The sequence below is a fragment of the Chelonia mydas genome, chromosome 6, assembly GCF_015237465.2.
Source record: "Chelonia mydas isolate rCheMyd1 chromosome 6, rCheMyd1.pri.v2, whole genome shotgun sequence".
NCBI lineage: Eukaryota > Metazoa > Chordata > Testudines > Cheloniidae > Chelonia > Chelonia mydas.
In genome coordinates, this window is record NC_051246.2 from 130,696,507 (window position 1) to 130,721,743 (window position 25,237).

A 25,237-nucleotide genomic window follows, 5' to 3' on the forward strand; every position below is an offset into this window, starting at 1 on the left:
ATATACCAGACTAGTTCTTTGGTCTTAGTGAAACAGGATACCCCTCCACTGAGTATGCAAATAGGCATTCATTGTGGGACACACAATACTTATGGCCAGATAGAGAAAAAAGCATCTGTTACCTCCAGCCTGAAAGGAACATGTGCGAGGTCTGTCACTTCTTGGTGACTTGCCTCAGCTCCCAGACCTTAAGAACATAGTTTTTAGTATAGATACACAACTCCTCAAATATTATCCATGCCTACATTTCACAAAGATTATGATGTCTGGTGGGCCCTTGGATCTCAGTAGAGTCCACACATGTCACGCTTTGGTGAACTGTTATGCATATATCTGATCCAGAGGATCTCTGTAAAATCCTGTGCACCCCTTGGACCCTCTCCAGTTGGCACCAAGAGGTCCTGAGATCACAGTTGTTTACCTAATACAGTGGTTTACCTAGTACAGCAATTTACTAATGGAACTTAAAACTACACAGTCATTTCTATACAATATATATTAGCACATCACATTCCCTACACCCATCTTCTCAAACAAGATTGATTATACCTTTACCTCAAGCTGATCTTTTTGTGTAAAGCCCTTCGTGCTCTTTCCTGTGGAGTGGCCAACGAAGGTCATTACTCTGACAATTGGCTCGTGCTGGGAAAGCATTTCAGCAATTTCTTGGACGCTGTCTCGAAATGAGGAGAAGATCATAACTCTGGTATCACTGGGTTTGCTTTCAGACATGCTTTGATCTGTTTAAGACAAAAATAAGTCTATGAGCTAGAAAAGGATTTTATATCCACAATAAATAAAAAACACAGGGCCAGATCACCCCTTCTTTGGGCATGCATAACTCCCATCACTTCAATAAGGATAAGATTGTGCCCAAATGGATTTCATTCCATTTTTTGATTTAAAGTGTGCCCTTCCCATTTGTGCTATGAGCACAAAGTCATCCAAATTAACACAATGTTAAGAAAAATGACAATTACACACTTCCTAACCTATTAAAAAAGAAAACTCTCCTCATTCACTACAGAAAGGATACAGTCACTCCCTGGAACATATCACGCAGAACTAACACTGGCTCTGCTCTGGAATTTGATCCAAGAGAGGGCCCTGCACTGAGAAAACCTTGTCCCCAAGTCACAATTTATTATAATGTATTGCTTTATAAAGCCCCAAAGTGCACTCAGTAGATGCCGCAAAATAAAATTAAGACATGGTTGTGCAACAAAGAATCTGCAATCTAATTTCAGAACCAAATATATAATGACCAAACAAAAGAGATAACAAAAGTCAGGAGGCACAGGGGAAGTAAGGATGACTTCCTAGCAATAAAAATGCACGATACTCAGGAAAGGCTAGTGCACAGCATGGTAGAGCAGAAACATGGGGTTTAAGTTATAAATCAGGATAAATATCTTAGTTGATAAACAAATTTAGGTACTGATAGCCTTTATCAATTACTGCTAGAAGTCGGCAACTTCGGCTTCCTGGGTGAGCTCTCAGCTCAATGAGTAACAGAGCAATATGCTAAGCTGCACACCGGGACTTCCGTTATGCTGTGGCAGCCTCCAGACTGCAAGTTACTGAGTGTTGTAGATTCACACCTTGGCTTGCCACATAACCTGCCACGTAGACAAGTCCCTAAGAGGCAGTTGTCCTGCCACTATCTCAAGGCTCTACTTTACCTACCATAGGGCTATATTCTGTCCCATTTATCTTCATACAGTCACATCACCTAAAAGATCGTGTTGCCTGTATTCATTGTTTATTTTAATGGTGCAGGTAAATTGCAGCTGAATTTTATTATGTATTTGCACAGCACCATTTTGGGGTTAACACTGGGATTAAAGCATGGTTTGTTGATCATTTGAAGGGTAATTATCTGAGCTATAAGCAGTATGATTATGCAGTTCTGTCTACTCCTTCCAGGTACTGCAAATACATTACCACCAGGTGACATAAAAGCCAGGGAGATCTTAGAAAAAATCAGCATGCACACCTGAACTTTGTCTAGCTCATGAATTACTGAAACCAACACTGCCTCAGGGCAATATCAAGGTGTAATTGCTGTCTGAAATGGAATACGGCAATTGCAGGACTATAGGTAATTCAAAAGTTCCTTTATCACAAACTTCTAACATCTTCGCCTCTCCAAAAGAAAAAAAAAAAAAGATAGATATAAACATGGAAATAACTGGCAAGACTGATTGTATAAAGAGATGGTTTCTTGTGAATAGGCATAACACTCATTTGTTGGAGAGCTGCCGAGAGCCACCTATGTTTCCATGCTGTGCCTGTTACTCTGGTATCTGAGTGCCTCCTGAAGTTAGAATTGAATATAGATATTTTTCACAAAGGTGTCTCTCTCTCTCTCATTTTCACTCCTCACTTCAACCAACAGAAACTGCATTTTATTTATTTTTCTTTTAATTGTACGTGCCTGGCGTGTTTGCGTGCAGTGACATTTTGGGCAGGCAGAGTCAAAGAAGTGGGTTTTGCAATCTCCTTTTAAGAACCTGAAGTTAGTAGCCCTACTCACCTCTTCCAAGAGTGAATCTCAGATTCACAGGCCAGTTGACGAGAAAATGGTCTCCGGAAAATACAAGAGTCGCTTCTGAGGTCAGCAATTTCCTTGTTCTTGTGGGATATAGCCAACATGGAAGGCCATTCTTCAGGTAACAGGGACCAATTCCAGGGACGGCATGGAAGTTGCAGACTGAAACTTTGACTATGATCCAATATTCAACAGGGAGCCAGAGCACTGAGTGGAGTACTGGTGTGATGTGTTCTCAGTAACTTGTCATGCTAACAAGAGAGGCTTTGTTCTGAGACTAAGTGAGATCTTCCAAGTGCTTATTTCTCTCCATCAGCACTGCCTCATTCTTTCCAGTATTCAGTTTCAGCTGGATGCTGAGCTCAGACCTGTGAATAGCTGCGGGATGGTACTCTGTGTCTCATTTGAAGCTCTCATACAGCCGGGTGTTGCCTGATACAGTGGTTGAACAGGATACAGGAACAGATGGATGCCTGGGAGACTCCACAGCTGAGTGTTCTGCTGGTGAAAGTAACCCTAACCATGGCTCTCTGGGAGCAGAATGAGGGGATATACTGAATCTATCTTAGCATGATCCTGCTAACCCTGGCCATAGTTGAGGTGAGACAACAGGATTCCATGTCTGGCTGTATCACATGCTGAGGCAAGGTCTAGTGATAAGCCTAAGGATCCTTGTTCTATAGGAAATCTTCTGTTAATGCCATCACTGTTCCATGACCTGACCTAAAGCCTGACTGGGATAGGTCCAGCATATCAGCTATATCCAGCTGAAGTTGGAGGCAGCCCTTGAACAATCTAATAAACTCTCCAGGTATGGAAGATTAGATACTGGGCAATAGTTGACAAAGTCCATTGCACTGAGCAATTGTTTCCTTAAAAAGTGGCCAGATTATGGCATCTTCTAGAGCTGCTGGTAAATTTCCCTGCCCAAAATAGGTGTTGGCAGTTTCAGCAGAAAAATCCCAAATGAACTTGACTCTTTCACTATCCAGAAAGGGATGAGACATACCAGGTGACTCTGTAATGCTTCTAGCAGTTCCTGTTGCATGAATAGGCTGAATTCAGAGAAGGAAGGAACTAGGTTCTCATTCATGCGTCTGTTGTATAGTTCCTGGTGTCCCAGGAATCCCGTCTCAACTGCAGATAATTTCTTTTGAAAAGGAAGGGGACAGGTTCTTTGCCACAGGAAATGCTGGGTTCTGGAGTCGAGTGGAGACATTGTGTATTGTTGTGTTAATCCAGAATCTAGAATAGTTCAGTTTTTCCAAGGAGGAAAATTCTGATATCATCATGCAATTCAAAGATGTGCTGGAACACTTTTCCAACATGACAACCACCTGACTTCAGTGTGAAACAGAAGCTGAGCCCATCTCTTCACACAGAATGCTAAAACAACATTTGTTCACTGTCTGGGATTTTATAAAATTAACAATTTTAATAATGATATTGAGGGTCTAGAACAGGGGTCTCAAACACGCGGCCCACGGGCTGCATGCAGCCTGCGGAGTTATTTGCTGCAGCCCGCCAAGCTCCCTGACACCCCCCCCCCCCCCGAGTTATTTCCTGTGGCCACCAAGCTCCCCTCCGCTTCACCCTCCCTCCCCCCACCCCCACAGCGCGCCACGTCCCCACTCCTCTGCCTACCTCCAAGAGCTTCCTGCTGCCAAACAGCTGTTTGGCGGTGCTTAGCGCTTTCCAGGAGGGAGTGGGGAGGAGTGGGGAGCCGCGTGCTCAGGGGAGGAGGCAGAGAAGAGGCAGGGCAGGGGCGGGGATTTGGGGAGGGGGTTGGAATAGGGGCAGGGAGGGGGCGGAGTTGGGGTGGGGACTTTGGGGAAGGGGTTGGAATGGGGGTGGGGGCTTTTGTATCTGTGTATGAAAAGGTGTCAGTGATGTGGCCCTTGGGCCAATGTACTAGTCCTCATGTGGCCCTCGTGGTGATTTGAGTTTGAGATCCCTGGTCTAGAGACTTTCAGGTTTCAACTTATTCTGTGCCAAAGCTTGACAATGAATCATGCAGTGTCTCGAAACTGCTGCTAATGTGACTTTCTTTACTTGTGCTACAACCCCACTGTTCTTTCCAGTCCTGGCTGCTGCCCCATTAGTGCAGAGACCCCCACACATCAGTTAAGACCTTCATCTACTATAAATTTATCGAGAACCTTGAATATTTCCTCACCAGTTATTTGGGTTGGGATTTCTTTGCAAAATGAAAGTTCTTCAACTATTGTACTTGCTTTGACTTATCAATATCACATAACATAGAAGTTGAGCCATTTTGGCTATGTCTGGATTCATCAGGCTGCAGAGCGAAATACTGGCTCTTCTTAAATTGTTCCATCAATTGGTCCTGGACATTTTCTGCAAGGTCATCAGTACATCGATGAAGGGTATTGTTTAACATAGGAATGGTTTTCAGCATCGTGGCTGCTCGTTACAGAGTCATAATTCTACACACGTCTATTGCTGCTGGAAGTAGAAGGGTCTCACCAACGGTGTGTGCATGTTTACATTTTGCAATTCACCTGGCCACAACATAAGATGCTTGTAAAGCTTTTTGAGTAACAGCTGCTTCTTTAGACATTACTTTATTGCTGCTTTAATTCTTCAAGTTTCTGAAGGAAAATATTGTTGGGCTCTTTTTTATAAATTCCAGATGTCTGGTTTCTAAATGTCTCTGTAGTTTCCCTGGCCTCATACTTTCATTTACTAACATTTTAAAACAAATGACACATTGGGGCTGTGGACTTTCTGCAGTAATATTGACACACAAAAATCCAAGCATAATGTAACTATAATTGGATTGTCTGCTTTTCTTCTTTTTCTATTTAACATTATTAAAATCATCATCTTCAGCCAAACGTTTGCTACATGTAGGTTTAGCACGTGGTAAAGGTTGTTCCAGTACAAGGATATCCCTCAGCCCCTTTCCCCTTGCACTGGGAAGCTCTCTCTGCCTCTGCTCCAGCTGGGGTCTTTCAGCTGAGAGACTTCCTGTTCAATGTTTCCCCTAGCCGGGAGTCTCTCTGCAAAAGGCTACCTCCATGAGCAGAGGCACCCAACCTCTGCAGCAGCAGGAGCATAAGACACAGACCCATAGATAAGACACAGGTGATTTTTACGCCCAGTTTAATAGTCCCTTAATTAAAAGCAAACAAAAAATTTGGGGTATCAATTAAAAACCTTTTCCCAACACTTGTGACTCCCCCATGAACCATTTATGGCTCTTCAAGGGAGCCATGAATTATAGTTTAGTACTGATTTAGCAGATACAAAGGTGGAAAGACAGGATTTCTTTATGTCTTCCACAGAGAGGGCATAGGCTCACAAAAATTCCTTGTTGGATGCTGTCTGCACCTGCCTATATTTTACACTGCTGATGTACAAATTCTCTTCCTCTGACTCCTGTCACAGACTGCAGAGAACCGTGGAGATCTCTTGGGAAGGGTGGCACTTCGGTGTCAGTGTCAATTGCTGTGGTTACGGAATAGTTACAGTGACTCGCTTAGTTTTTGGTGACACAGAGTTACATGCAATGATGCTTTGGAATTTTACTGGGTCCGTGAGCTTCTGGGGGTGGACTAGTATGATTGCTTCTTGTCTGCAGGAAGGAGATCACCAGAAGCTGTTTCTTGTATTCCCTGTATTTCATTTGAGTCTGAAAATCTAATCCAGAGTGTGACTGGCTGCATGTGTGTAGGTCCAGAGATTACTTGGAAAAAAATCAAGGGTACAAAGGGTAGAAGTGGTGGTTTTGGGTCATTGCAGCATCAACACGGTGTTTAGATACACATGGACAATAAGCCTTGGAAACAACATCACTGTTTCACACAGGTTTCAGAATGGTAGCTGTGTTAGTCTGTATCAACAGAAATAACGAGGAGTCCTTGTGGCACCTTAGAGACTAACAAATTTATTTGGGCATAAGCTTTCATGGGCTAAAACCCACTTCATCAGATGCATGGAGTAAAAAAGACAGTAAGAAGTATATATATTATAGCACATGAAAACATGGGAGTTACCTTACCAAAAGGGGGGTCAGTGGTAACAAGCCAATTCAATTAAGAATGAGAATAAGCCACTTCCACCTTAATCGAATTGGCTTGTTAGCACTGACCCCCCACTTGCTAAGGCAACTCCCATCTTTTCATGTGCTATAATATATATTCTTCTTACTGTCTTTTTTACTCCATGCATCTGATGAAGTGGGTTTTAGCCCATGAAAGCTTATGCCCAAATAAATTTGTTAGTCTCTAAGGTGCCACAAGGACTCCTCGTTATTTTTACTATTTCACACAGTATCTCAGTCGACTCCTTTTCAAAAGTCTATAGATTAGCAGGATGCCCATGTTGCTAGATTCACGGAGTAGGCCGGTGCCCTGTGTTGATTTTCTGATAAGACTGAATAATAAAGGGCTTCCTGATCTCTGATCTTGCGTTGATCAAGAGGAGCACTACTCTAGGGTGTTTGCCTTTGTTATAAGTATGTGCAAAGTAGCTGTTTCATGTTTTAATTTGATTGACCACAAGTGCCTCCTGAACTGCTTTCTGGATGCTGGTTTACACTTCCTGCAGCTGTTCCTTCTAGGAAAGACTTGGACTGAGGAGAAGTGGTAGATGTATGCTGTGATGGATCAATGATACTGATGCTGCCCAAGATAGCCAGCATATGAATGACAAACATGATACAGTAACTTACTCTCTGTGCTACAAAAGACTGCTTAATTATTTATGTATACATTTTAATTTTGCATTATAACTGTAAAATTGTTAATCTCTTGCTTAGAATTGATGCCCAGCACACACTATTCACCCACAAGGTTCAGAAATCTTGGTCCATACTTAAATATTAGAAATCTCAAACATTTGAACTGATTTGAATATTAATTACTTTTAAGAGGTCTGGCAAGCCCTCCTGCCCGTGATCCTAAGTAGCCAGGATTTACTGATTTTAGGACACATTGCAGGGCCAACATGTTACAACCTATGAATCTTCAAAGGTCAAGTGAAAGGCCAGAAAGAACCATATTATGATCATGGAATATGATCTCTGCATCAAGACAGTAAGTTCTGTGAGAGCTAAAAAATCTCCCTTAGAAAGATGTTCAGTGTTGATTAAAAATCTTAACTAATGAAGAATCTACCACATCCCTAGGTAAGCTGTTACAATGAATTACTCTCACTGTGAAAAGTGTGTGCCTTATTTCTAATCTGATTTTGTCTAGTTTTAGCCATTGGCTCTCATTATGCCTTTTTCTGCTAGATTAAAGAGCTGTCTACTGTCAGAAATCTCTTCCCCTTGTAGGTACTTGTAGACCATGATCAGTCAGCTCTTAACCTTTTTCTTGGATAAACTAAATGTACTGGAGCTCCTTTAGTCTCTCCCTAGTTTTCCAGACCTCAGATCATTCCTACAGCTCTCTTCTGAAGGCTTTCCAATTTTTCAACATCTCCTTTGAAGCATGGAAACCAGAACTGAACACAGTATTCCAGTAATGGTCTCACTAATGCTGTATGCAGAACGAATAACCTCCCCTTCTCCTACTTGATATTCCCCGACTTAAGCATCTGAAGATTTTGTTCATCCTCTTAGCTCAGACAAGTAGGAGATGAGAAGATGAATAGGTGTGTTAACGTTAATTATGAGCTGCTGCTTGGTAGATGAGCTAAGCTGATTAAACTTTACTGGATTTGGAAATTTAACATAATTGACAGGGTACTGAGAGCACATATCCAGGCACTTTTTATTTTGATAAAAAAGGAAACAGATTATTTAGCACTACAAACAGCTACTATTGCAGAAAACTGGAAGGTGGCTAATGTCGCACACCCAACTATAAAAAAAAATCTGCTTCTCTGTTTCCGTTTGGCTACACGGAAAAAAAACAAATCTACAATTTTTAATTTGTAGGAAGTTTCAATAAAATGTTTTCCAGACCTAGACATATAAAAAATGAACAATAAGATCTTTATAACTGAATAAATAATAATAAGTAGCAACATTGCGCCAGTAAAATTTCTGCAGTCTCTCAAACCTCAACTGTCACCACAAGCCTCTTACTTCTATGGTTATTTGCACAAATTATTTTATGTATTATTGTGCTAAGCATACACCAAAAGCATCAAGCTTTTTTAATCTAAAATTGGAAAATTTGTGTTTTACTGACCAAATTATTTTTGTAATTTTGGCAAAAATTCAATGCTGTGATGGTAGAAATATCTATAAATCAAAGAGTACATTAAAAATAGTAATTTATAAAGACAAGCAGTTATACACTGGTTGAATAAGATTAAAAAAATACTGTAACAAGCCTTACATACTGGCCTGAAATATTTTCCCCCAATTTTTAAGGTATCAGCACATACATAAATACTATTATGCTTAATCAATATTTCTGTAATATCATTACTTTGGCAATGCATCTTGCAAATTAAAAAAAGACAGTCCCTTTCCCACTAACCTATTAAAAAGAGCATGGTCTCCTTCCCTGAAGAATTTGCAGTCTCTATATATGTATCCAACACAAACACTTAATTGTACAACAATTAAAGTTGCTCAAGTAAAGCCATGAGCACCACCAACAACAGGAAATTCAGAATTATGTTACATCAAAACTACCACATAGTAAAAGACAGTTACCTTTTCTGTAACTGGCGTTCTTTGAGATGCGTTGCTCATGTCCATTCAACTTAGGTGTGCGTGCTTGCCACATGCACTGGTGCCTCAGCAGTATCCAAAGGGAACCAGCTCTGGCACCCCCTAAAGTGGTGTGCACATGCTGCGGTATATTGGGCACTGCTGGTTCCCCCCACCCTCAGTTCCTTCTTGCCGGAAACTCCGACAGTGGGGAAGAAGGGCAGGTTGTGGAATGGACATGTGCAACACATCTCGAAGAACACCACTTACAGAAAAGGTAACTGTCTTTTCTTCTTTGAATGCTTGCTCATGTCCATTCAACTAAGGTGACTCCCAACCAGTACCCCTCAGAGGTTGGTAGGAGTTCACGGATGTGTAGATTGCAACACAGCTCTGCCGGACGCAGCGTCATCCCTGGCCGGCTGAGTGATGGCGTAGTGGGCTGTGAATGTGTGCAACGAGGACCACGTCACAGCTCAACAGAGGTCCTGGATTGGGAAGTGCGCCAGGAAGGCTGCTGAAGATGCCTGAACTCCAGTTGAGTGGGCTCTGAAGATTGGCAGTGGAGGGACTCCTGCCAACTTGTAGCAGGTCCAAATGCAAGAGGTGATCCAGTTAGAAATCCTCTGCATGGACACTGGGAGGCCTTCCATCTATCAGCTGTAGAGATGAAAAGCTGAGTGGACTTACAGAAAGGCTTTGTCCGATCTAGCTGGAAAGCCAGAGCCCTTCTTATGTCCAAAGTCTGAAGGCGCCTCTCTTCACTAATCTCATGGGGCTTAGGGCAGAAGACTGGAAGGAAGATGTCCTGGCTCATGTGGAAAATGGACACCACCCTGGGAAGGAAAGCCAGGTGGGGCTGAACCTTGTCCTTACTGAAGACTGTGTACGGTTCTGAGATCAGGGCTCGCAGCTCGGAGACTCGCCTCGCTAACATCACCGCCACCACGAAAGCTACCTTCCATGATAGGTGAGACAGGGAGCATAAGGCCAAAGGCTCAAAGGGTGGTCTCGTGAGCCTGGACAGAACCAAGCTGAGATACCACTAAGGGGCTGGCAACCAAACTTGAGGAAAGAGTCTCTCGAGGCCTCTAAGGAACCTTACCATTATGGCATGGGAGAACACCGTCTGCCATGGATTGGCAGATGAAAGGCTGAAATGACCACCAGATGCACCCTGATAGAGGAGTGTGCCAGACCCTGGTTCCTCAAATGAAGCAGGTAGTCTAAGATCGACTGCACCAAAGAATGCAAAGGGGAGATGCCCCATTCAGCCACCCAGTGGGAGAACCTTGTCCACTTTGCCAGGTAGGTCTGCCGAGTTGAGGGCTTTCTACTCTCGAGGACCTTCTGGACCCCTTCCAAACAGGCCTGTTCATCTGGGTTCAGCCACGCAACATCGATGTGGTGAGGTGGACGGACGCCAGCCAGGTTGGGGTACAAGAGTCGGCTGTGATTCTGTGACAGCAGGCCCAGTCGGTTAGACAGGGCCAGGGAGGGATCGCTGACAAGCTTGATAGCGTCCAGGACCAACGCTGCAAGGCTACGCCGGGGCGATCATGATAACCTGCGCCTTTTCTCTCTTTATTTTCGCTAGGACCTTGCTGATGAGCAGAATCAGAGGGAACGCATACATCAGGCTTCCTGCCCATGGCAGGAGGAAGGCATCAGAGAGGGAGCCCTTGCCCAGACCCTGTCTGGAACAAAATCTGCGGCACACCCTGTTCTGCCTGGTCGTGAACAAATCCACTTCGGGAGTTCCCCACCTCTGGAAGATCATGCTGGCTACCTTCTGGTGAAGCACCCACTTGCGGTCAGAGGAGAAGTCCCTGCTTAGGTGATATGCTAGTGTGTTCTTGGCACCCAGAAGGTGACACACTTCTAGATGGATTCCGTGGTCGATGCAAAAGTCCCAGAGACAGAGTGCCGAGGATTGCGTGCCGCCTTGTCTGTTGATGTAGAACATCAAGGCTGTGTTGTCCATGAGGACTCTGACCACTCTGCCCAACAGGTAAGGTCGGAAGACTGTGCATGTACTGTGCACCGCCCTGAGCTCTTTGACGTTAAAGTGTAGTATCGGTTCCTCTGGGGACCACATACCTTGGGTCTGGAGGGTGCTGAGGTGTGACCCCCAGCCGAAGTCCAAGGCGTCCAAAACCAACTCGACTGAGTGAGGAGTGCTGACAAAGGGAACTCCTTCTAGGACTTTCCTGGGGTTGATCCACCATAGCAGCAAGGTAAGTACTGTCATGGGGATGGTGACGACCTTCTCCAGGTGGTCCCTGGACTGGAAGTAGACCGTCGCCAGCCACTGCTGCAGGGGTTGCATCCGGAGCCTGGCGTGGCGCACCACATATGTACACGCTGCCATGTGACCTAGTAGACGCAGGCAAACCCTGGCTGTGGTCAGGGGAAATGCAGAGACTTCCGCGATGAGGTACATCAGTGTCCTGAATCTCTCCAGTGGCAGGAACGCCCTGGCTCAGGTTGAGTCGAGCACTGCACCGATGAACTCTATCCTCTGTACCGGAACCAACATGGATTTTTTGTCGTTTACCAACAGACCGAGGCAATGGCAGGAGGCTAACAGCATCGTGACATCCCTTTGTACCTGGCTCTGCCCTTGACTAGCCAGTCATCTAGGTATGAGTAGATCTGGACACCCCGACATCTGAGGCAGGCAGCCACCACTGAAATGCTCTTGGTAAATACCTGTGGTGCTGTTGCTAGGCCAAACGGGAGGACTGCAAACTGATAGGGTTTGGGACCCACCGTAAACCAGAGGAAGCGTCTGTGTCCCTCGAAGATGGACAATCTGAAAAATGCATACTTTCACATGAGGGCGGCATACCAGTCTCCCGGATCCAGGGAAGGGATGATGGAGGCCAGAGAAACCATGAGGAACTTCAGCTTTGTTAGGAAGCGGTTCAGGTCTCGTAGGTCCAGAATAGGTTGTAGACCGCCCTTGACCTCTGGGATTAAAAAGTACCAGGAATAGAACCCCTTGTTCTTGAACTCTGGAGGAATGACCTCCACCACACCTACCTGCAGTAATCCCTCTACCTCCTGCATGAGGAGACCCTCATGAGAAGGGCCCCTAAAGAGGGACAGGGAGGGGGGTTGGAAGGAGGGGTAGAAAGTAACTGAAGGGTGTAACTCCGCGCCACCGTACTGAGGACCCATCTTTCCGACGTTATAGATGCCCACACAGGGAGGAAAGGAGAAAGGCAGTTGGTAAAAATAAGGGAGGGAGGATCCTGGGAACAGTCTGGTATGTCGTCCTCGGGTGCACCCTCAAAATGAGCACTTGACACCTACTTATTGTGGGTCGAGCTCGACCGAGAGGCCTGCGAAGGATGTTGGCTAGGACACTGCTGGTAGCCTCTGGATTTCTTATGGGGAGGCTCCTGGCGAGGGTGGCTCCCCTGACCCTGAGGCTCCTGCGGCTTAAACCACTTGCGGGTAGGGCCGGGAACATACACGCCCAGCGTTTTAAGGGTCATGCGGGAGTCCGTTTGGCCACGGAGCTTATTGTCAGTCTGTTCCACAAAAAGGGCTTGCCCATCAAAGGTAAGGTCTTGCATCGACTGCTGAGCCTCCGTGGACAAGCCAGAGAAGGGCAGCCAGGATGTCTGGTGCATGGTGACGGCTGAGGCCATGGTTCAGCCAGCAGTGTCCACCGCATCCGATGACGCCTGAAGCCTGTCCCGAGGCAAAGTCCCGTTGGGGACCTACAAAGTCTCTAACTATACTTACGGGATTTATAAACACTAATCAAAAGCTATATATAGTATAATACAGGACATAACTAGTTTGTGCAAACGACCATCTACAGCACTAGCTGAAGCAGCAACACTTCCAGCACCGTCACTGGTGGCAAGAAGTAATTGAGGGTGGGGAGAGCCGATGGCACCTGTTAGGATATAGATATTCAGGCCTGTCTGTAAAGGCCTGTACTTTAAGAATTTAGGGGTATTCTTATTACTTGGCTAGTTCTAGAGGTATAAAAGAAAGAATCAAAATCACTGTCTGCTGGTGTAAGGGCCTTCTCTTACTGTGACAGTTTGAGGCCCTGTTCTTAGGCTAAGGCCTTTGGCTAAGCAGCAGAGGCAGCCATAAGCCAGGAAGCGAACAGTCACATCCTCACTAGCCACATTGAAAGAAGGTGCTATTGGGCTGTTAGGAATACAATCCTGTCCTGAATACAATCCTGTCCTGATAATTCCTATCACCTCCAAAGAAAGGGAAGTGCCTAGAAAATGTAAAAGGAAACTTAGTTTGATAGCATCCTGTCTGGCAAGAACTCACTTATCAATAGCTGGGATGTGAAATCCTCACTTCTGTATTGTTTTCCCACTTTGCTATTGTTTGTCTGTATAATCTCTGTCTGGTTCTGTGATTGTTCCTGTCTGCTGTATAATTAATTTTGCTGGGTGTAATCTAATTAAGGTGGTGGGATATAATTGGTTAGCTAATCATGTTACAATATGTTAGGATTGGTTAGTTAAATTTCAGTAGAATGATTGGTTAAGGTATAGCTAAGAATATTACTATATAAATTAGGGGCAAACAGGAAGTAAGTTGGGATTCGAAAATAAGGTAAAAGGAACTTGTATTTAAGCTTGCTGGAAGTTCACCCCAATAAACATCGAATTGTTTGCACCTTCGGACTTCGGGTATTGTTGCTCTCTGTTCATGCGAGAAGGACCAGGGAAGTGGGAGAGTGAAGGAATAAGCTCTCTAACAGCACCCTACATACCGTGGCATGTGCACGCCACTCCAGGGGGCACCGGAGCCGGTCCCCTACGGATACTGCTGAGGAAAAAAATTCCAGCACCGATACATGTGGCAACCACACACACCTAAATTGAATGGACATGAGCAATCACTCGAAGAAGAACCAATTAACTTGGAGAGAGCACCATTATTCTGCAACTATTTACCACACTTACATCATCCATCACACTCCTAAGTATATGCATATTACATAGATATAGATCTCTCTATATATCCACTCTGTATTTAAAGAATAAGTGATATAAATTTGAAAAGAACACACCGTACTCTTCATATATAACGAAATGGTTAAATTCCTACTTTAAATATAAAATTCAATTTAACCTTACTATGGAGCCATGGTCAGTACCTCCATATATAAATGACAGGTATACATACTCAATGTGACTGAATATACCCCTACACACTTGTAATAATCTTTGCACAAAAAATGCCTTGTAAGGCATCATTTGAAAACTCAATTTGCTGGTCAGTATTGTCTGATAAAGTATGTGTGGCATGATCGTACCCTAGTACGTCACATTCATGTAATATGACATGATTCCATGTGACTAGAGAGATGAGATCAACTTGCCAAGCTGACCTACTTTAAATTTGTTTCTTCATGCAGTCCTTAATTTTAGGATTCCTCCAATTGTTCTTTTCAAATCAATGGTTTCAGCACTAAAAACTGTTTTATTTTCAAACATTTAACTTATGCTTCCTGATGCCAATGCATATAAAAATATATGGAGTAGGATTGAGGGGGAAGAGAGGTTGTTTTTGGTGTCATAAATTCTCAATGTTGCAAACACGGATTGCTTTACAATAAGAAGTCTCAGAAATTCTGAAATTAAGACTGGAATCACTTTTAAAAAGTCAGAATTTTTAAGCCTAATTAACTTGATACAGGTGAATCATTTAACGTTATCTGAAAGTGCTCTTTTCTCTGAAGCATCAAAATAAACATTTTGCATTATTTAAAGCACAAATATATGCACTGATTATCTTAGGTGACTTTTATGGCTCTTCACAGAATCTCAAATTAGGAGCGTCAAGCATTGTATCCTTGAACTCCATAATGAAGAGTGATATACCTTTTCCTCCCCATTAATTGAAGTTTTCAGTGGGAGAGCTCTTCCAATTCTTCTTCCCAAGGAACTTTTGCATAATTAAAATATGAATTTTAATTTTTTTAACACTTTTTAACACACAAAATAAACCCTATAAATCACACTAAAGTGAATCAAGTAAAAATACTACAAAGAAACAGAAAACTCAAAACAGATTAATAACATATCACATATGAGGATTTTGTTTATTTTGAATCCAACTCATTCTTAAAATTTCACATTTTTCCTTTAGTTATGTAGAAGTCACTTTGTCTGAAAACTTTGTTCCAAGTTCTCTGCCACTCAGGAAGATGACATTGCATCAGTTCTTGTTTACACTTTAAAATGTTTCCTGCACAACCATATTAACAAGATTTTTTTAAATGAAAGCATAGCTTCAGGGGCATAATTCTGCAGAGAGAGTTGGATTCCACAGCCTGTTCCATGGCCATGAAATCCTGGAACAAATGAGGCCCCAGTAATAAAACTAAAATGTTTATTATCATTGTTTTAACATTTGGTTAGAGTTGTGAAAGAATGTATAGTAAAATAAGGTTAACGTAACCTATAAGGGAATTTCACTTAAATAATTCTATGATGGCAACTTGTTTTTTCAGGGATTGCAAGGGGGTCCACTCATCACTCTGGTGCCTCCTCAGCCTGTCTTGGGAATTAGCTCTGCTGTTGAGTGTGCCCCCTTTATGTGGTACATTGCCGCCGTGATTCCTGCTCTTGGACCCACGTCTCTCCAAGGACCATGGTGTCCTCTTCAGCGACACAGCGCTCCGGCCGTGCCACACACTGTGATCCCCCATTCCAGAGGACCTGCAGTATACTGTTCAGCCACTTCCTGCCAGTGGCAAACTGCAGTCCATGGTCTAGCCACTTCCCGTGTGGCTCCGGCACCCCCTTTACCCTTGTATCAGGGCCTCAGTCTGCAACCCCCCAGCAGTCAGCCAGGAGTTGTCTCTGGCTTCCTCGGCCCCTGTTTGCAGCACTGATCTGTCCAGGGTGCTGGCAGTTCTCTTGGCCCTTCAGGGACACAGTCCTTCCTCCCTGGGCTCCCAGCAGAGAACTGCCCTACTCTGCCTTGTAGCTTCCTTTTTATATGGGCCTACTTAGCCCTGATTGGCTGCCACCAGCACAGCCTCCCTAGGGCTGCTTTTAACCCCTTTTCTGCCAGTGAGGGGCAGCCGCCCCATCACAGGGATATTTTTTCAAGTGGATAAAATAAAAATACCTAGCAAAATATGCACGACTTTCAATCAATTAAGGAATTAGAACATAAGAATGGCCATACTGGGTCAGACCAATGGTCCATCTAGCCCAGTATCCTGTCTGCCAACAGAGGCCAATGCCAGGTGCTTCAGAGGGAATGAACAGAACAGGTAATCATCAAGTGATCCACCCCTTGTCGCCCATTCCTAGTGTCTGGCAAAAAGAGGCTAGGAACATTTCAATTAAATGAATGAAACAATTAAAGAAGAATATTATGGATTCATACCCAGATAGTGCTATTAGATTACATTTTGGAGACTAACATTTACCTGTACATCCCTTCCAGGATTTGAAGTGTTCTACTACAACCTCTTCTAATTTCTTTAATTTTGGATGACTGTAGATGATTTTATTTTTATTTGCAGGTCCTGTAAACCAAATAAAGTCATTTTAAAAAATATACCTGTATGCCTTTTTTGGAATAAGTATATAAGAGGTTCTGTGAACCTTGTTTTCTTAGTCTACTTCTCTCTTCCAAGTCTGAGAAGCACCAATTCCCAACATTTCCAATCTAATTACAATAACTATCTAGCACATGAACTTCAGTGAACTCATTACTGAAGCGCATATTTGTTAAACCCAGTTTTTCAAGACCAGAACATTACTTTTGTTGTGGTCAAATTAAAAAAGTATTGCACAAGGCTAGTTAAGAGATTATAATAATTTATAGTTAAATTCTAACTGAACTTCAAGGCTTCAGACCTACAAAACTGTGATTTGAAGGCAGATGGAACTGCTTAAATAGAACACATAAAAGCTGCAATGTAACTACCATCCAGTTTTGTGCACTAGGAAAGAGAGGCACCACACTGAATATCAGACTTATTTTGCATCACGAATCATCAGCAGTTAGGCTTTATGTTGAATAGACCTTTTGCCAGATTTAAATTTTGAGGGGAAAAAGTGCTCTTCTAGAAAAAATTCAGGAAGCAAATATGCTGACTTCAAAGGTAAACACTGACCTGTTCTATTGTTGTAAAGAAAATTTCCATTTGCTGAAGTCACAGATGTGTCTGAAAACATGTTTTCAAGTTGCCGATACAATTTCATGAAGTCCTCATTCCGGCTAAGTTCATTCCTGGCACGAGTCAAGCCTTTATAAAAAGATAAGATGGTTTAATATTCAAACTCTTGAGTAATCTTAAAGATTTGGTGTTTTGCTACATATAAATTGAATTTAATTTAGAATCAATTCCACATTTCCTTAACTGAAACCGAAATAGAATTTTCTGAAGCAGCTAAGGTTATAATGGAAAGGCTTATGTAATTGGGAGTAAGTATTATTTCAGGGGGTGTTCGCATGTAAGTACGAGGATTAAATGCACATAACAGAAGTCTACATCCTGTTGAGGAAAATTAAAAATGATTATTAAAGAACTCTTAAGCTTGTCCTTTTCACCAACAGAAGTTAGTCCAACAAAAGGCATTACCTCACTCACCTTGTCTCTTTAATATTATCCAGTTTAAATTAGGAAACTGGCCAGCTGTTCAAGATGCTTTCTGCACTCGAGGGGACCCACAGCTGAAAACAGTTGAGCTACTAGTGTAAGCAGGACAGTGTTACATGTCTTCTTGAACGTGTCTGTAACAGTGCAGAAAAAAGGTTTGCCCTGGTTACCCTAACAGCTGAACTATTGCCAGCCCTGGTTCAAGGGAACCCACTGTAACGGAGAATGTTGTCAGTAATCAACTTCCCATTGTAGAAAGGGCTTAAGGAAGCAGTGAAACGGAAGAAATGGGAAAAATAATAAATGCATACTCCAGTGCATGCATCTACTAATACAACAGTAATAGTCTGTTGTATTAGTAGATAGTAATAAAATGTCAACGTAAGCATGTATGAAAGCAGTAATTGTAAAAATACCAGCGCATGAATGTCACAAGACACTAGCATATACATTACTATTTGCTAATGATTTCTATGATCTGAGGCATTCTGTAAGGTTGTTTTTTTTTTTACATTGGTATCAAACCATCCAGAAGTGCTAATGGTATCATGAATACAAGGTCTCATGAGAGAGCTCCTGTCGGCTTAATAACTCCACACGTCTGCAAGAAGCAGTAGCTATATCAGTGGGAGAAGCTCTCCTGTCAACATAGAGCTGTCTACACAGGGAGTTAAGATCGGTATAACTACACTGTTCACACCCTGGACTGATGTAGTTATTCCGAAGCAAGTGTGTACTGTAGACGTGGCCAGATTCATATTAGTTTCTTTCTAAATTAATAAGGATATGTGTATATTGCATTGGAAATCCAGGGTCAGACTCAAGTGTGAGCCCAACCCCGCCCTACCAGCCACACACAAATCTTTCTGACTTGAGTCACCAAGCACTCAGGACCTGGCTCCTTGGATTCATCTGGGGAGCATGTAGAGAAGTCCAAGCCCTAGTCCCACTGTGACTTGGGTCTAAGCCCCGTCATTTTGCAGTGTGGATGCAGTTCAAGCCACAAACTCAAGTCAAAAGGTCTGCATAGTGCAGTATGGACACGCTAGCATGGTTGAAAGACCCGGGTCCCACAACTGTAGACCCAGGTTTACAATGCAGCGTGGATGCTCAAGCATACCAAGTCCACAAGCACAGGTCCCACAGACCAGGGTTTACAACACAGTGTAGACATATCCTAAGTGGTTAAAATATATTGTGTATCTTATTCTATACATCTGTTTGTACCCTGAACCCTTTCTAGATATGTGGTTCTCAGCCTTTTCCATACCATGGCCCCATGTTACAAAAGAAAGTGTATGGACCAACATTCCTTTCCATCTAGCCACAAAGAAAGGGTGGGTGGCAGTGACCCCAGGTTGAGAAAGAGGTTACTCGCCAGTAACTGTTATTGCTTGAGTGTGACACCCCTGCACACTCACACTTCTGTGGCTGGCATCTCTTGGCACAGAGCTGCCCAACCATCTTGAGAGTCATTTTGCCCCTTGAGAAGAATTCCAAAGGCTCCAACCACCCCTCAGTTCCTTGCCTAATTTTGGAATTATTGAACTGAGACTCAAAAGAAGTGGAGGCAAGTTGATGAGGAGTGGGAATATGCAGAGGCAACATGCTTGACGAACAGTTACTGGTAAATTTCTTTTCCAGTGGCTCTGCATTCTCCCATTTGTGGGAGACTAGTGAGCAGTACCTCTCAGAAGATGGGATGAGCAATTCCAGGTGAACAAGGACTTAAAAATGAGCATCACCTTTGGATGACAGATCAAGAGAGTATTAGAAGTGCCTACAATCTTGCTCTCCCAGATCTGACCTCAGTGAAGGACAACAATTTTTTTGCGTTAAGACCATACAGTTTTTCAAGTAACGGCTTTGCAATTTCTATAAAAAAAACTAGTAAGGACGCCTGTAATATGGGTGCTGTGTTCAGATTAGTTAATACCTTTTGATATATTCAGATAACTGAACACGGGCAAGTCATAACAAGGGCATAAATGAGACTTGGGAAAATACAGACACGTTAGTGACCTGTCCAAGATGGAAACAGATGGCTGGAGACTGAAAATGGGTATGAGGACACTGACCAAATCACATTTCTCACATGCTCTACAGTTTAGAGAGTATTTGCCATCTGGCCTGTATCTAACTAAGTCTGTGGGCTGAAAGGCTATGAGGAATTACTTCTTCACAGATGTCTGCTGTATGGTACAGATGATACTCTGACAAACCAGAGGTCCCAAGAGCTTTGTGAAACAAGACTCCAATCCCAAAAGCAAAAAAAGAGATACATGAAGCAGAGGAAATATCCCATGACAGCTACATCCACCTCATGATGACAAAGATCCAGTGAATTGGGAAGACGTATCATATTCAAAGGCAAACCCTGGTAAGGACTACTAACAACATCTTGGCTCCACACCAGCTGATCACAGAATCATAGAATATCAGGGTTGAAGGGACCTCAGGAGGTCATCTAGTCCAACCCCCTGCTCAAAGCAGGACCGATCCCCGACTAAATCACAGACCGATCTGCAGACAGATCTCGAGAACCAATAGGATCAAAGAGAATACACAGAGGAATTCCTGATTCCAGCCCAAGAGAAGGGGCTTCTATCAAGGACATTAGGTCTTGTTTGACCATGTATCAGAACTGGAGACAATGAGCGGTCTCCTTGCCTAGTCAGGACTACTCTCCTTGTACTATACAATACCCGAACAAGACCTAAGACAGACATCTGTGTCATTGTATGAAAACTCTCTTCAAAGTATTTGCCTGGACATAGCTCTCCACCCTACACCACATGAGTATGTGGTATTGGCCAAAGAGAGACAGCCTTCCAAGCTAAACAAAACAGCTCTCAACTCCAGAACACTGGCATGAAGCTTTCAACTGGGACGAGATCCACAAACCTTGAAAAGGTGGGGGTGAGGTGGCAAGATAAATATCCCAGTCCACATCTAGAAATATTCCTTTAGAGATGGTAAGGGAGGTGAGAAGGGAATTCCCTTATATGCATGTGTTTCCTTCACCTTTTCCATCTTGAATGATCTGAGACTTAAGCGGCTCAGTTGTAAGTAAGGTCAAGAAGAGGTAGAACTTTTGTAAATCAGTGTTGTGAAGACCACCGATATAGCCTGGGTGTAGTATCACCCAGTTACACTGTTAAGGAGCCTGTCTGTGGGCCAAGGTCCGGATGCGGAAATGAATGAAAAAATGCCCTGACACCTGGAAACTTGAACATTTCTACTGATTTCATCTAGAGGACTCCCACAAAAGTAACTTCTAGACCCTCAGTAAGCTATCTCTGCAGGAACTGAAAGTAAACCATCTGTAACCATCACCTTTGTGTAGTGTTTATCTGAGATTAAGTTTCTGATACTGGAAAGACTCTAGGACAGGAGATCTAGGTATAAGGATGCCAACATAGTATACCCCAAAGGATCAGGGGACTATTGTGTTCCCTATAAAAGCAGAGTTAACCATGCCAGGTTCTCAACACCAGACTCAGACTATCCAGTTAGGTCTGGGGACACATCCTCTGAGCAACTTATGCTAGACAGAGGCCCACTGCATATGAATATGCTGTATTGCACTTAGACTAGTACATCACCAAAGCTGACACTGGATGAGGAAAGCATCAAGGATCCTGTGTGCAATAACTGCACCTTTGGCAGTAAAGAAGGAATTAGAAGCAGTTGGGACCATTCCCATTTTATACTCTCAGAACCCATCACCATATATATATACACATATACATGCATTAGGAAGGGGCAAGTGGCCCCAGACGCTGCTCTCTAGAAGACTGCACAGCTTGATGCCAGGAGGTACTAATCCCACGAATAGGAATATGCAGAAGCCAGTCAAAGAAGAATCCAGGTTTTATACCACAGTAAGATCTTTTCTACACCATCAAAAATGGAACACACTATACTCCACTGGTGATGGCGAGAGAGGAAGATGTAGTGCAGACAGTGTTCAGGCATTTTACTGTCATGTACCTAACCCTGCAGAGCCAGGAGACATGATGGTAAAAACACCAGAGTGCTGCCCACGCTCTGTCTTCCATGGCTGCTATTACCAATAGAGCTGAATTGTTGGGGAATTACAGGTCCTTTTTTTTTTTTTTTTTTTTTTTTTTGGCCAGTGTAGACACTGCCTTAAAGACCTAATCCATTTCTGCACAGACCTTTTAATGGCTGGTTCTGTCTCTTTTCAGGTCTATTGCTGTATCATGCTCTGAACTCTGATTGCATCTTCCTCATACTTCACTGATCTATCTCCATACACACATCATTGCTTTCCCAATCTAACTACACTATCTCATCTACAGATTATTTCAAGTCTTACGTTGAGCATGATATTTTCATCAAAATGTAAACTGCAAAAGGAAAATATACAAATTTTATTTGCAACTCATTTGTTAAACTATTTTTGTTCTAAATACTCATATATACCTGGTACTCAACGTAATATGTTTTTATTTCCTAGTAATTAATTGGAGGAGGAAATAAGGAGCAGAGATAGTTTGTTTGTGAATGCATTTTACCTTTTGATCCATCCATAATTCCACACAGGAAGATAAATAATGATCTTGTTCCCATCTGCAGCAGTAGTTCATAACCATGATACAAACTAATGCAAAGAGCAAAATCTCCTTCAATTACGCCCTGCTGTATCCCCTAATAAAACAATTATGACACATTGGATTAAATAAAAGAGGTGAATAAGCAACAGGGATCAAACTGCAATTTTTGATGCCAAAAATCAGTTTAACATTTGAAAAATGAAACTGCAAAAGAAAACAATACTGAATTGGTGGTTTGTCCCCCAAAAACCTCATGAACCAGGCTGGAAATGGTTTGGGAAAGTTTCCTAATAATTAATAAAAGAAACCTTTTTTCTCAAAGGAGTCATGGAAGAATTTTGATAAAGGAATCACTTGAGAATAATGGACATTGGCAAAAATATTTTCAAAATACACCAATGCTGTTTTGCTTGTCCTCTGGAATAAATTAACTATCTGCCTTATCAAGAGAATACCATTTTGTTGTACTGCTCTTTTTGTTGTACTGCTTGTTGTGTCTGGCAGGGTGGGATTTCCTTTACTCTTACCCAGCCTAAGCATCTTGAGTTGATAAAGCTGTACTGGTTGTTACAAATTACATTCTCTGTTATGCTTAAGGCACTCATAGGACTTTTGGAAAACCATAAATGAACTGAGTTTCTCTGTATAGCTGTCACCTGGCTTACTGAATAAATGAAGGGAAGACTATTTGTGATTAGTAAAAACCCTGGGGCAATTCAGACAAGGAGGTGCATTAGCTGAATTTTCAGACCTCAATGTAATCTGGGCAGTTATATTTTACACGTCTAGTTCCCTATATAGTTTCAGATGGATACAGTATTCTTCCCTCTTTTCCTAAATCAGGGGTTCTCAAACTGGGGTCAGGACCCCTCAGGGGGTCGTGAGGTTATTACAGCGGGGGTCACGAGCTGTCAGCCTCCACCCAAACCCCACTTTTTCTCTGCATTTATAATGGTGTTAAATATATAAAAAAGTGTTTTTAATGTATAAGGGGAGGGTCACACTCAGAGGCTTGCTGTGTGAAAGGGGTCACCAGTACAAAAGTCTGAGAACCAAGGTCCTAAATGGTCCTGCAGTGGTGTTGAGAGTGGTTAAACAAGTTGGCACATTCCATCCCAGGGCTGCATATCTATGGTAATTTCTATTTATAGTTTGTCCAGCATTTTGAGATCCATTGGTATTTTATGTACTATGTAAATGTAGGAGTATTACTACTTTTTATTGAATACTGTAGAATATAAACTCATTTAGCCAATTACATTACTAAGTAACATTTACCGCATTGCGTGAAGAAGGGTTTTTCCGAAATTGATCTCTTGCTAGAATTATCTGGTACTTTGTAAGGCTGGGAATATCCCGCTGTGCCAAAACTCGAATTTTAATCAGGCGGCCAGCAAATGTTTCCAAAACCTGCGGGTAAAACAAAAAGCACATATGTAATGCAAAGATAAGAAATGATTATGCTTTTTCAAAATTTTGTTTGTTTATAATAAACAGTCAGCTTTAATAAACAGTTATCTGCCAAACAGAGATAAAATAAACAGAATTTAACTGACTCTCTTAGTTTGTAGGTTAAATGGTAATTTTGTAGAGACTATTCTGTGATTAAATTCACATCAGGATAGCTTATAGTATAGCAGATGGATACTGCCCATGTTATTTCCCATTACAGTGTTCTCCACTGTCAATGTAAGTTTCTTGTGTCTTCCAGGGTGTAAGTATTTTTTTTTTTTAAATTTAATTCTGTTCACACACATCATGCAAGCCTGTTTTCTACTTCAGTGGAGCAAGGAAAATTACCTGCTCTAATTCATCTTAATACTGTTTTTCTCCTTTGCTCCTTTGCCAAAGGTGGTCAGGATTTTTTTCCATATACTTAGTTTTGCATGAGCACTAACTCTACAATTTTATTATTGGAGTAATCAGATTTGCTCTAGACAAGTGGCCTTTTCAATTTGTTGGTCCATTTGGGTAGCAGTATCGAAAGAGTCTTAGCACTCTGTAACACCATCACAAGTTTTCTCCAAAGACATCTTTGTTAATTTGACAAAAGACCATTAACTCTGAATTCATGTTAGCTGTATGCACTAGTAATCAGACTGAGGTAGTGTCTGTACTAACTATATTTACACAATTTCCCAGAGGTTGTAGGAGGAGCTCAGTTGAATTGGTGTAAAAGCCAGTGAAAGCTGTAACATTCAGAAAACTCTGGACGCCCTACCTGTTTATAGCCATTTTTGTTAAACATGTTGAAAAACGAGGCTAACTGCAATAGTAAGTACAGGTCTGCTTGTTGGAATCTTGGGTACCAACAGCTCCCGCCAGTTTGAACACTGGTTAAGGCTAAACCAGAGGGAAACGGTTTGGGAAAGTTTCCCCTGTGTCTAGAGTGAAATGTACTAACAGCAGAAAATCAGTATCAGATAAATCACAGTTTTAGAAGAAGAACACTTTTATTCCAGACGTCAACTATTCCAGTTTTACTTTGCACAAACCTATAATATTCCGATCTCTAACTATGGTAATTATCAAGTCTACAATTCATCTACACGTACCCACTACGATGACAACTTAACATAGTTCTTTTTGCTCACTTGCTTCAACTTATACTGCAAGTTGTATTGTTCTGGCTCCTTATTTTGCATTTGCTAGGTTAGACATACTAGGGCACTTGAAGGCAAGTCCTGGGGGAGGGGAGAGCGATAAACTGCCTCAGCTCATCTACAGAGATTTCTCCCCCACAGAATCACCAATGGGAAAGGAAAGGGAGTGGGAGAGGAGTGAGAGGAGCTTCAGTATGGGAACATATCTCCATCCCTGCATGTCACAGACCCGTTGAATGTGGAAAACCTAACTAG

At 42.5% G+C, this 25,237-nt stretch overlaps 1 protein-coding gene across 10 annotated transcripts in view; it reads right to left on the reverse strand.

Moving 5' to 3' along the window:
- Positions 1–25,237, reverse strand: part of FANCM (FA complementation group M) — a 182,316-nt gene that overhangs the window by 94,454 nt on the left and 62,625 nt on the right. For all 10 annotated transcript variants that reach the window (XM_043549768.1, XM_037901395.2, XM_043549767.1 and 7 more), the window contains exons 5-9: positions 23,658–23,789; positions 22,341–22,473; positions 17,314–17,445; positions 16,621–16,719; positions 556–740 (exon numbers count right to left, since the gene is read on the reverse strand). In XM_043549768.1, coding sequence (XP_043405703.1) covers positions 556–740; positions 16,621–16,719; positions 17,314–17,445; positions 22,341–22,473; positions 23,658–23,789 — 681 coding nt within the window. The remainder of the gene's footprint in view (positions 1–555; positions 741–16,620; positions 16,720–17,313; positions 17,446–22,340; positions 22,474–23,657; positions 23,790–25,237) is intronic.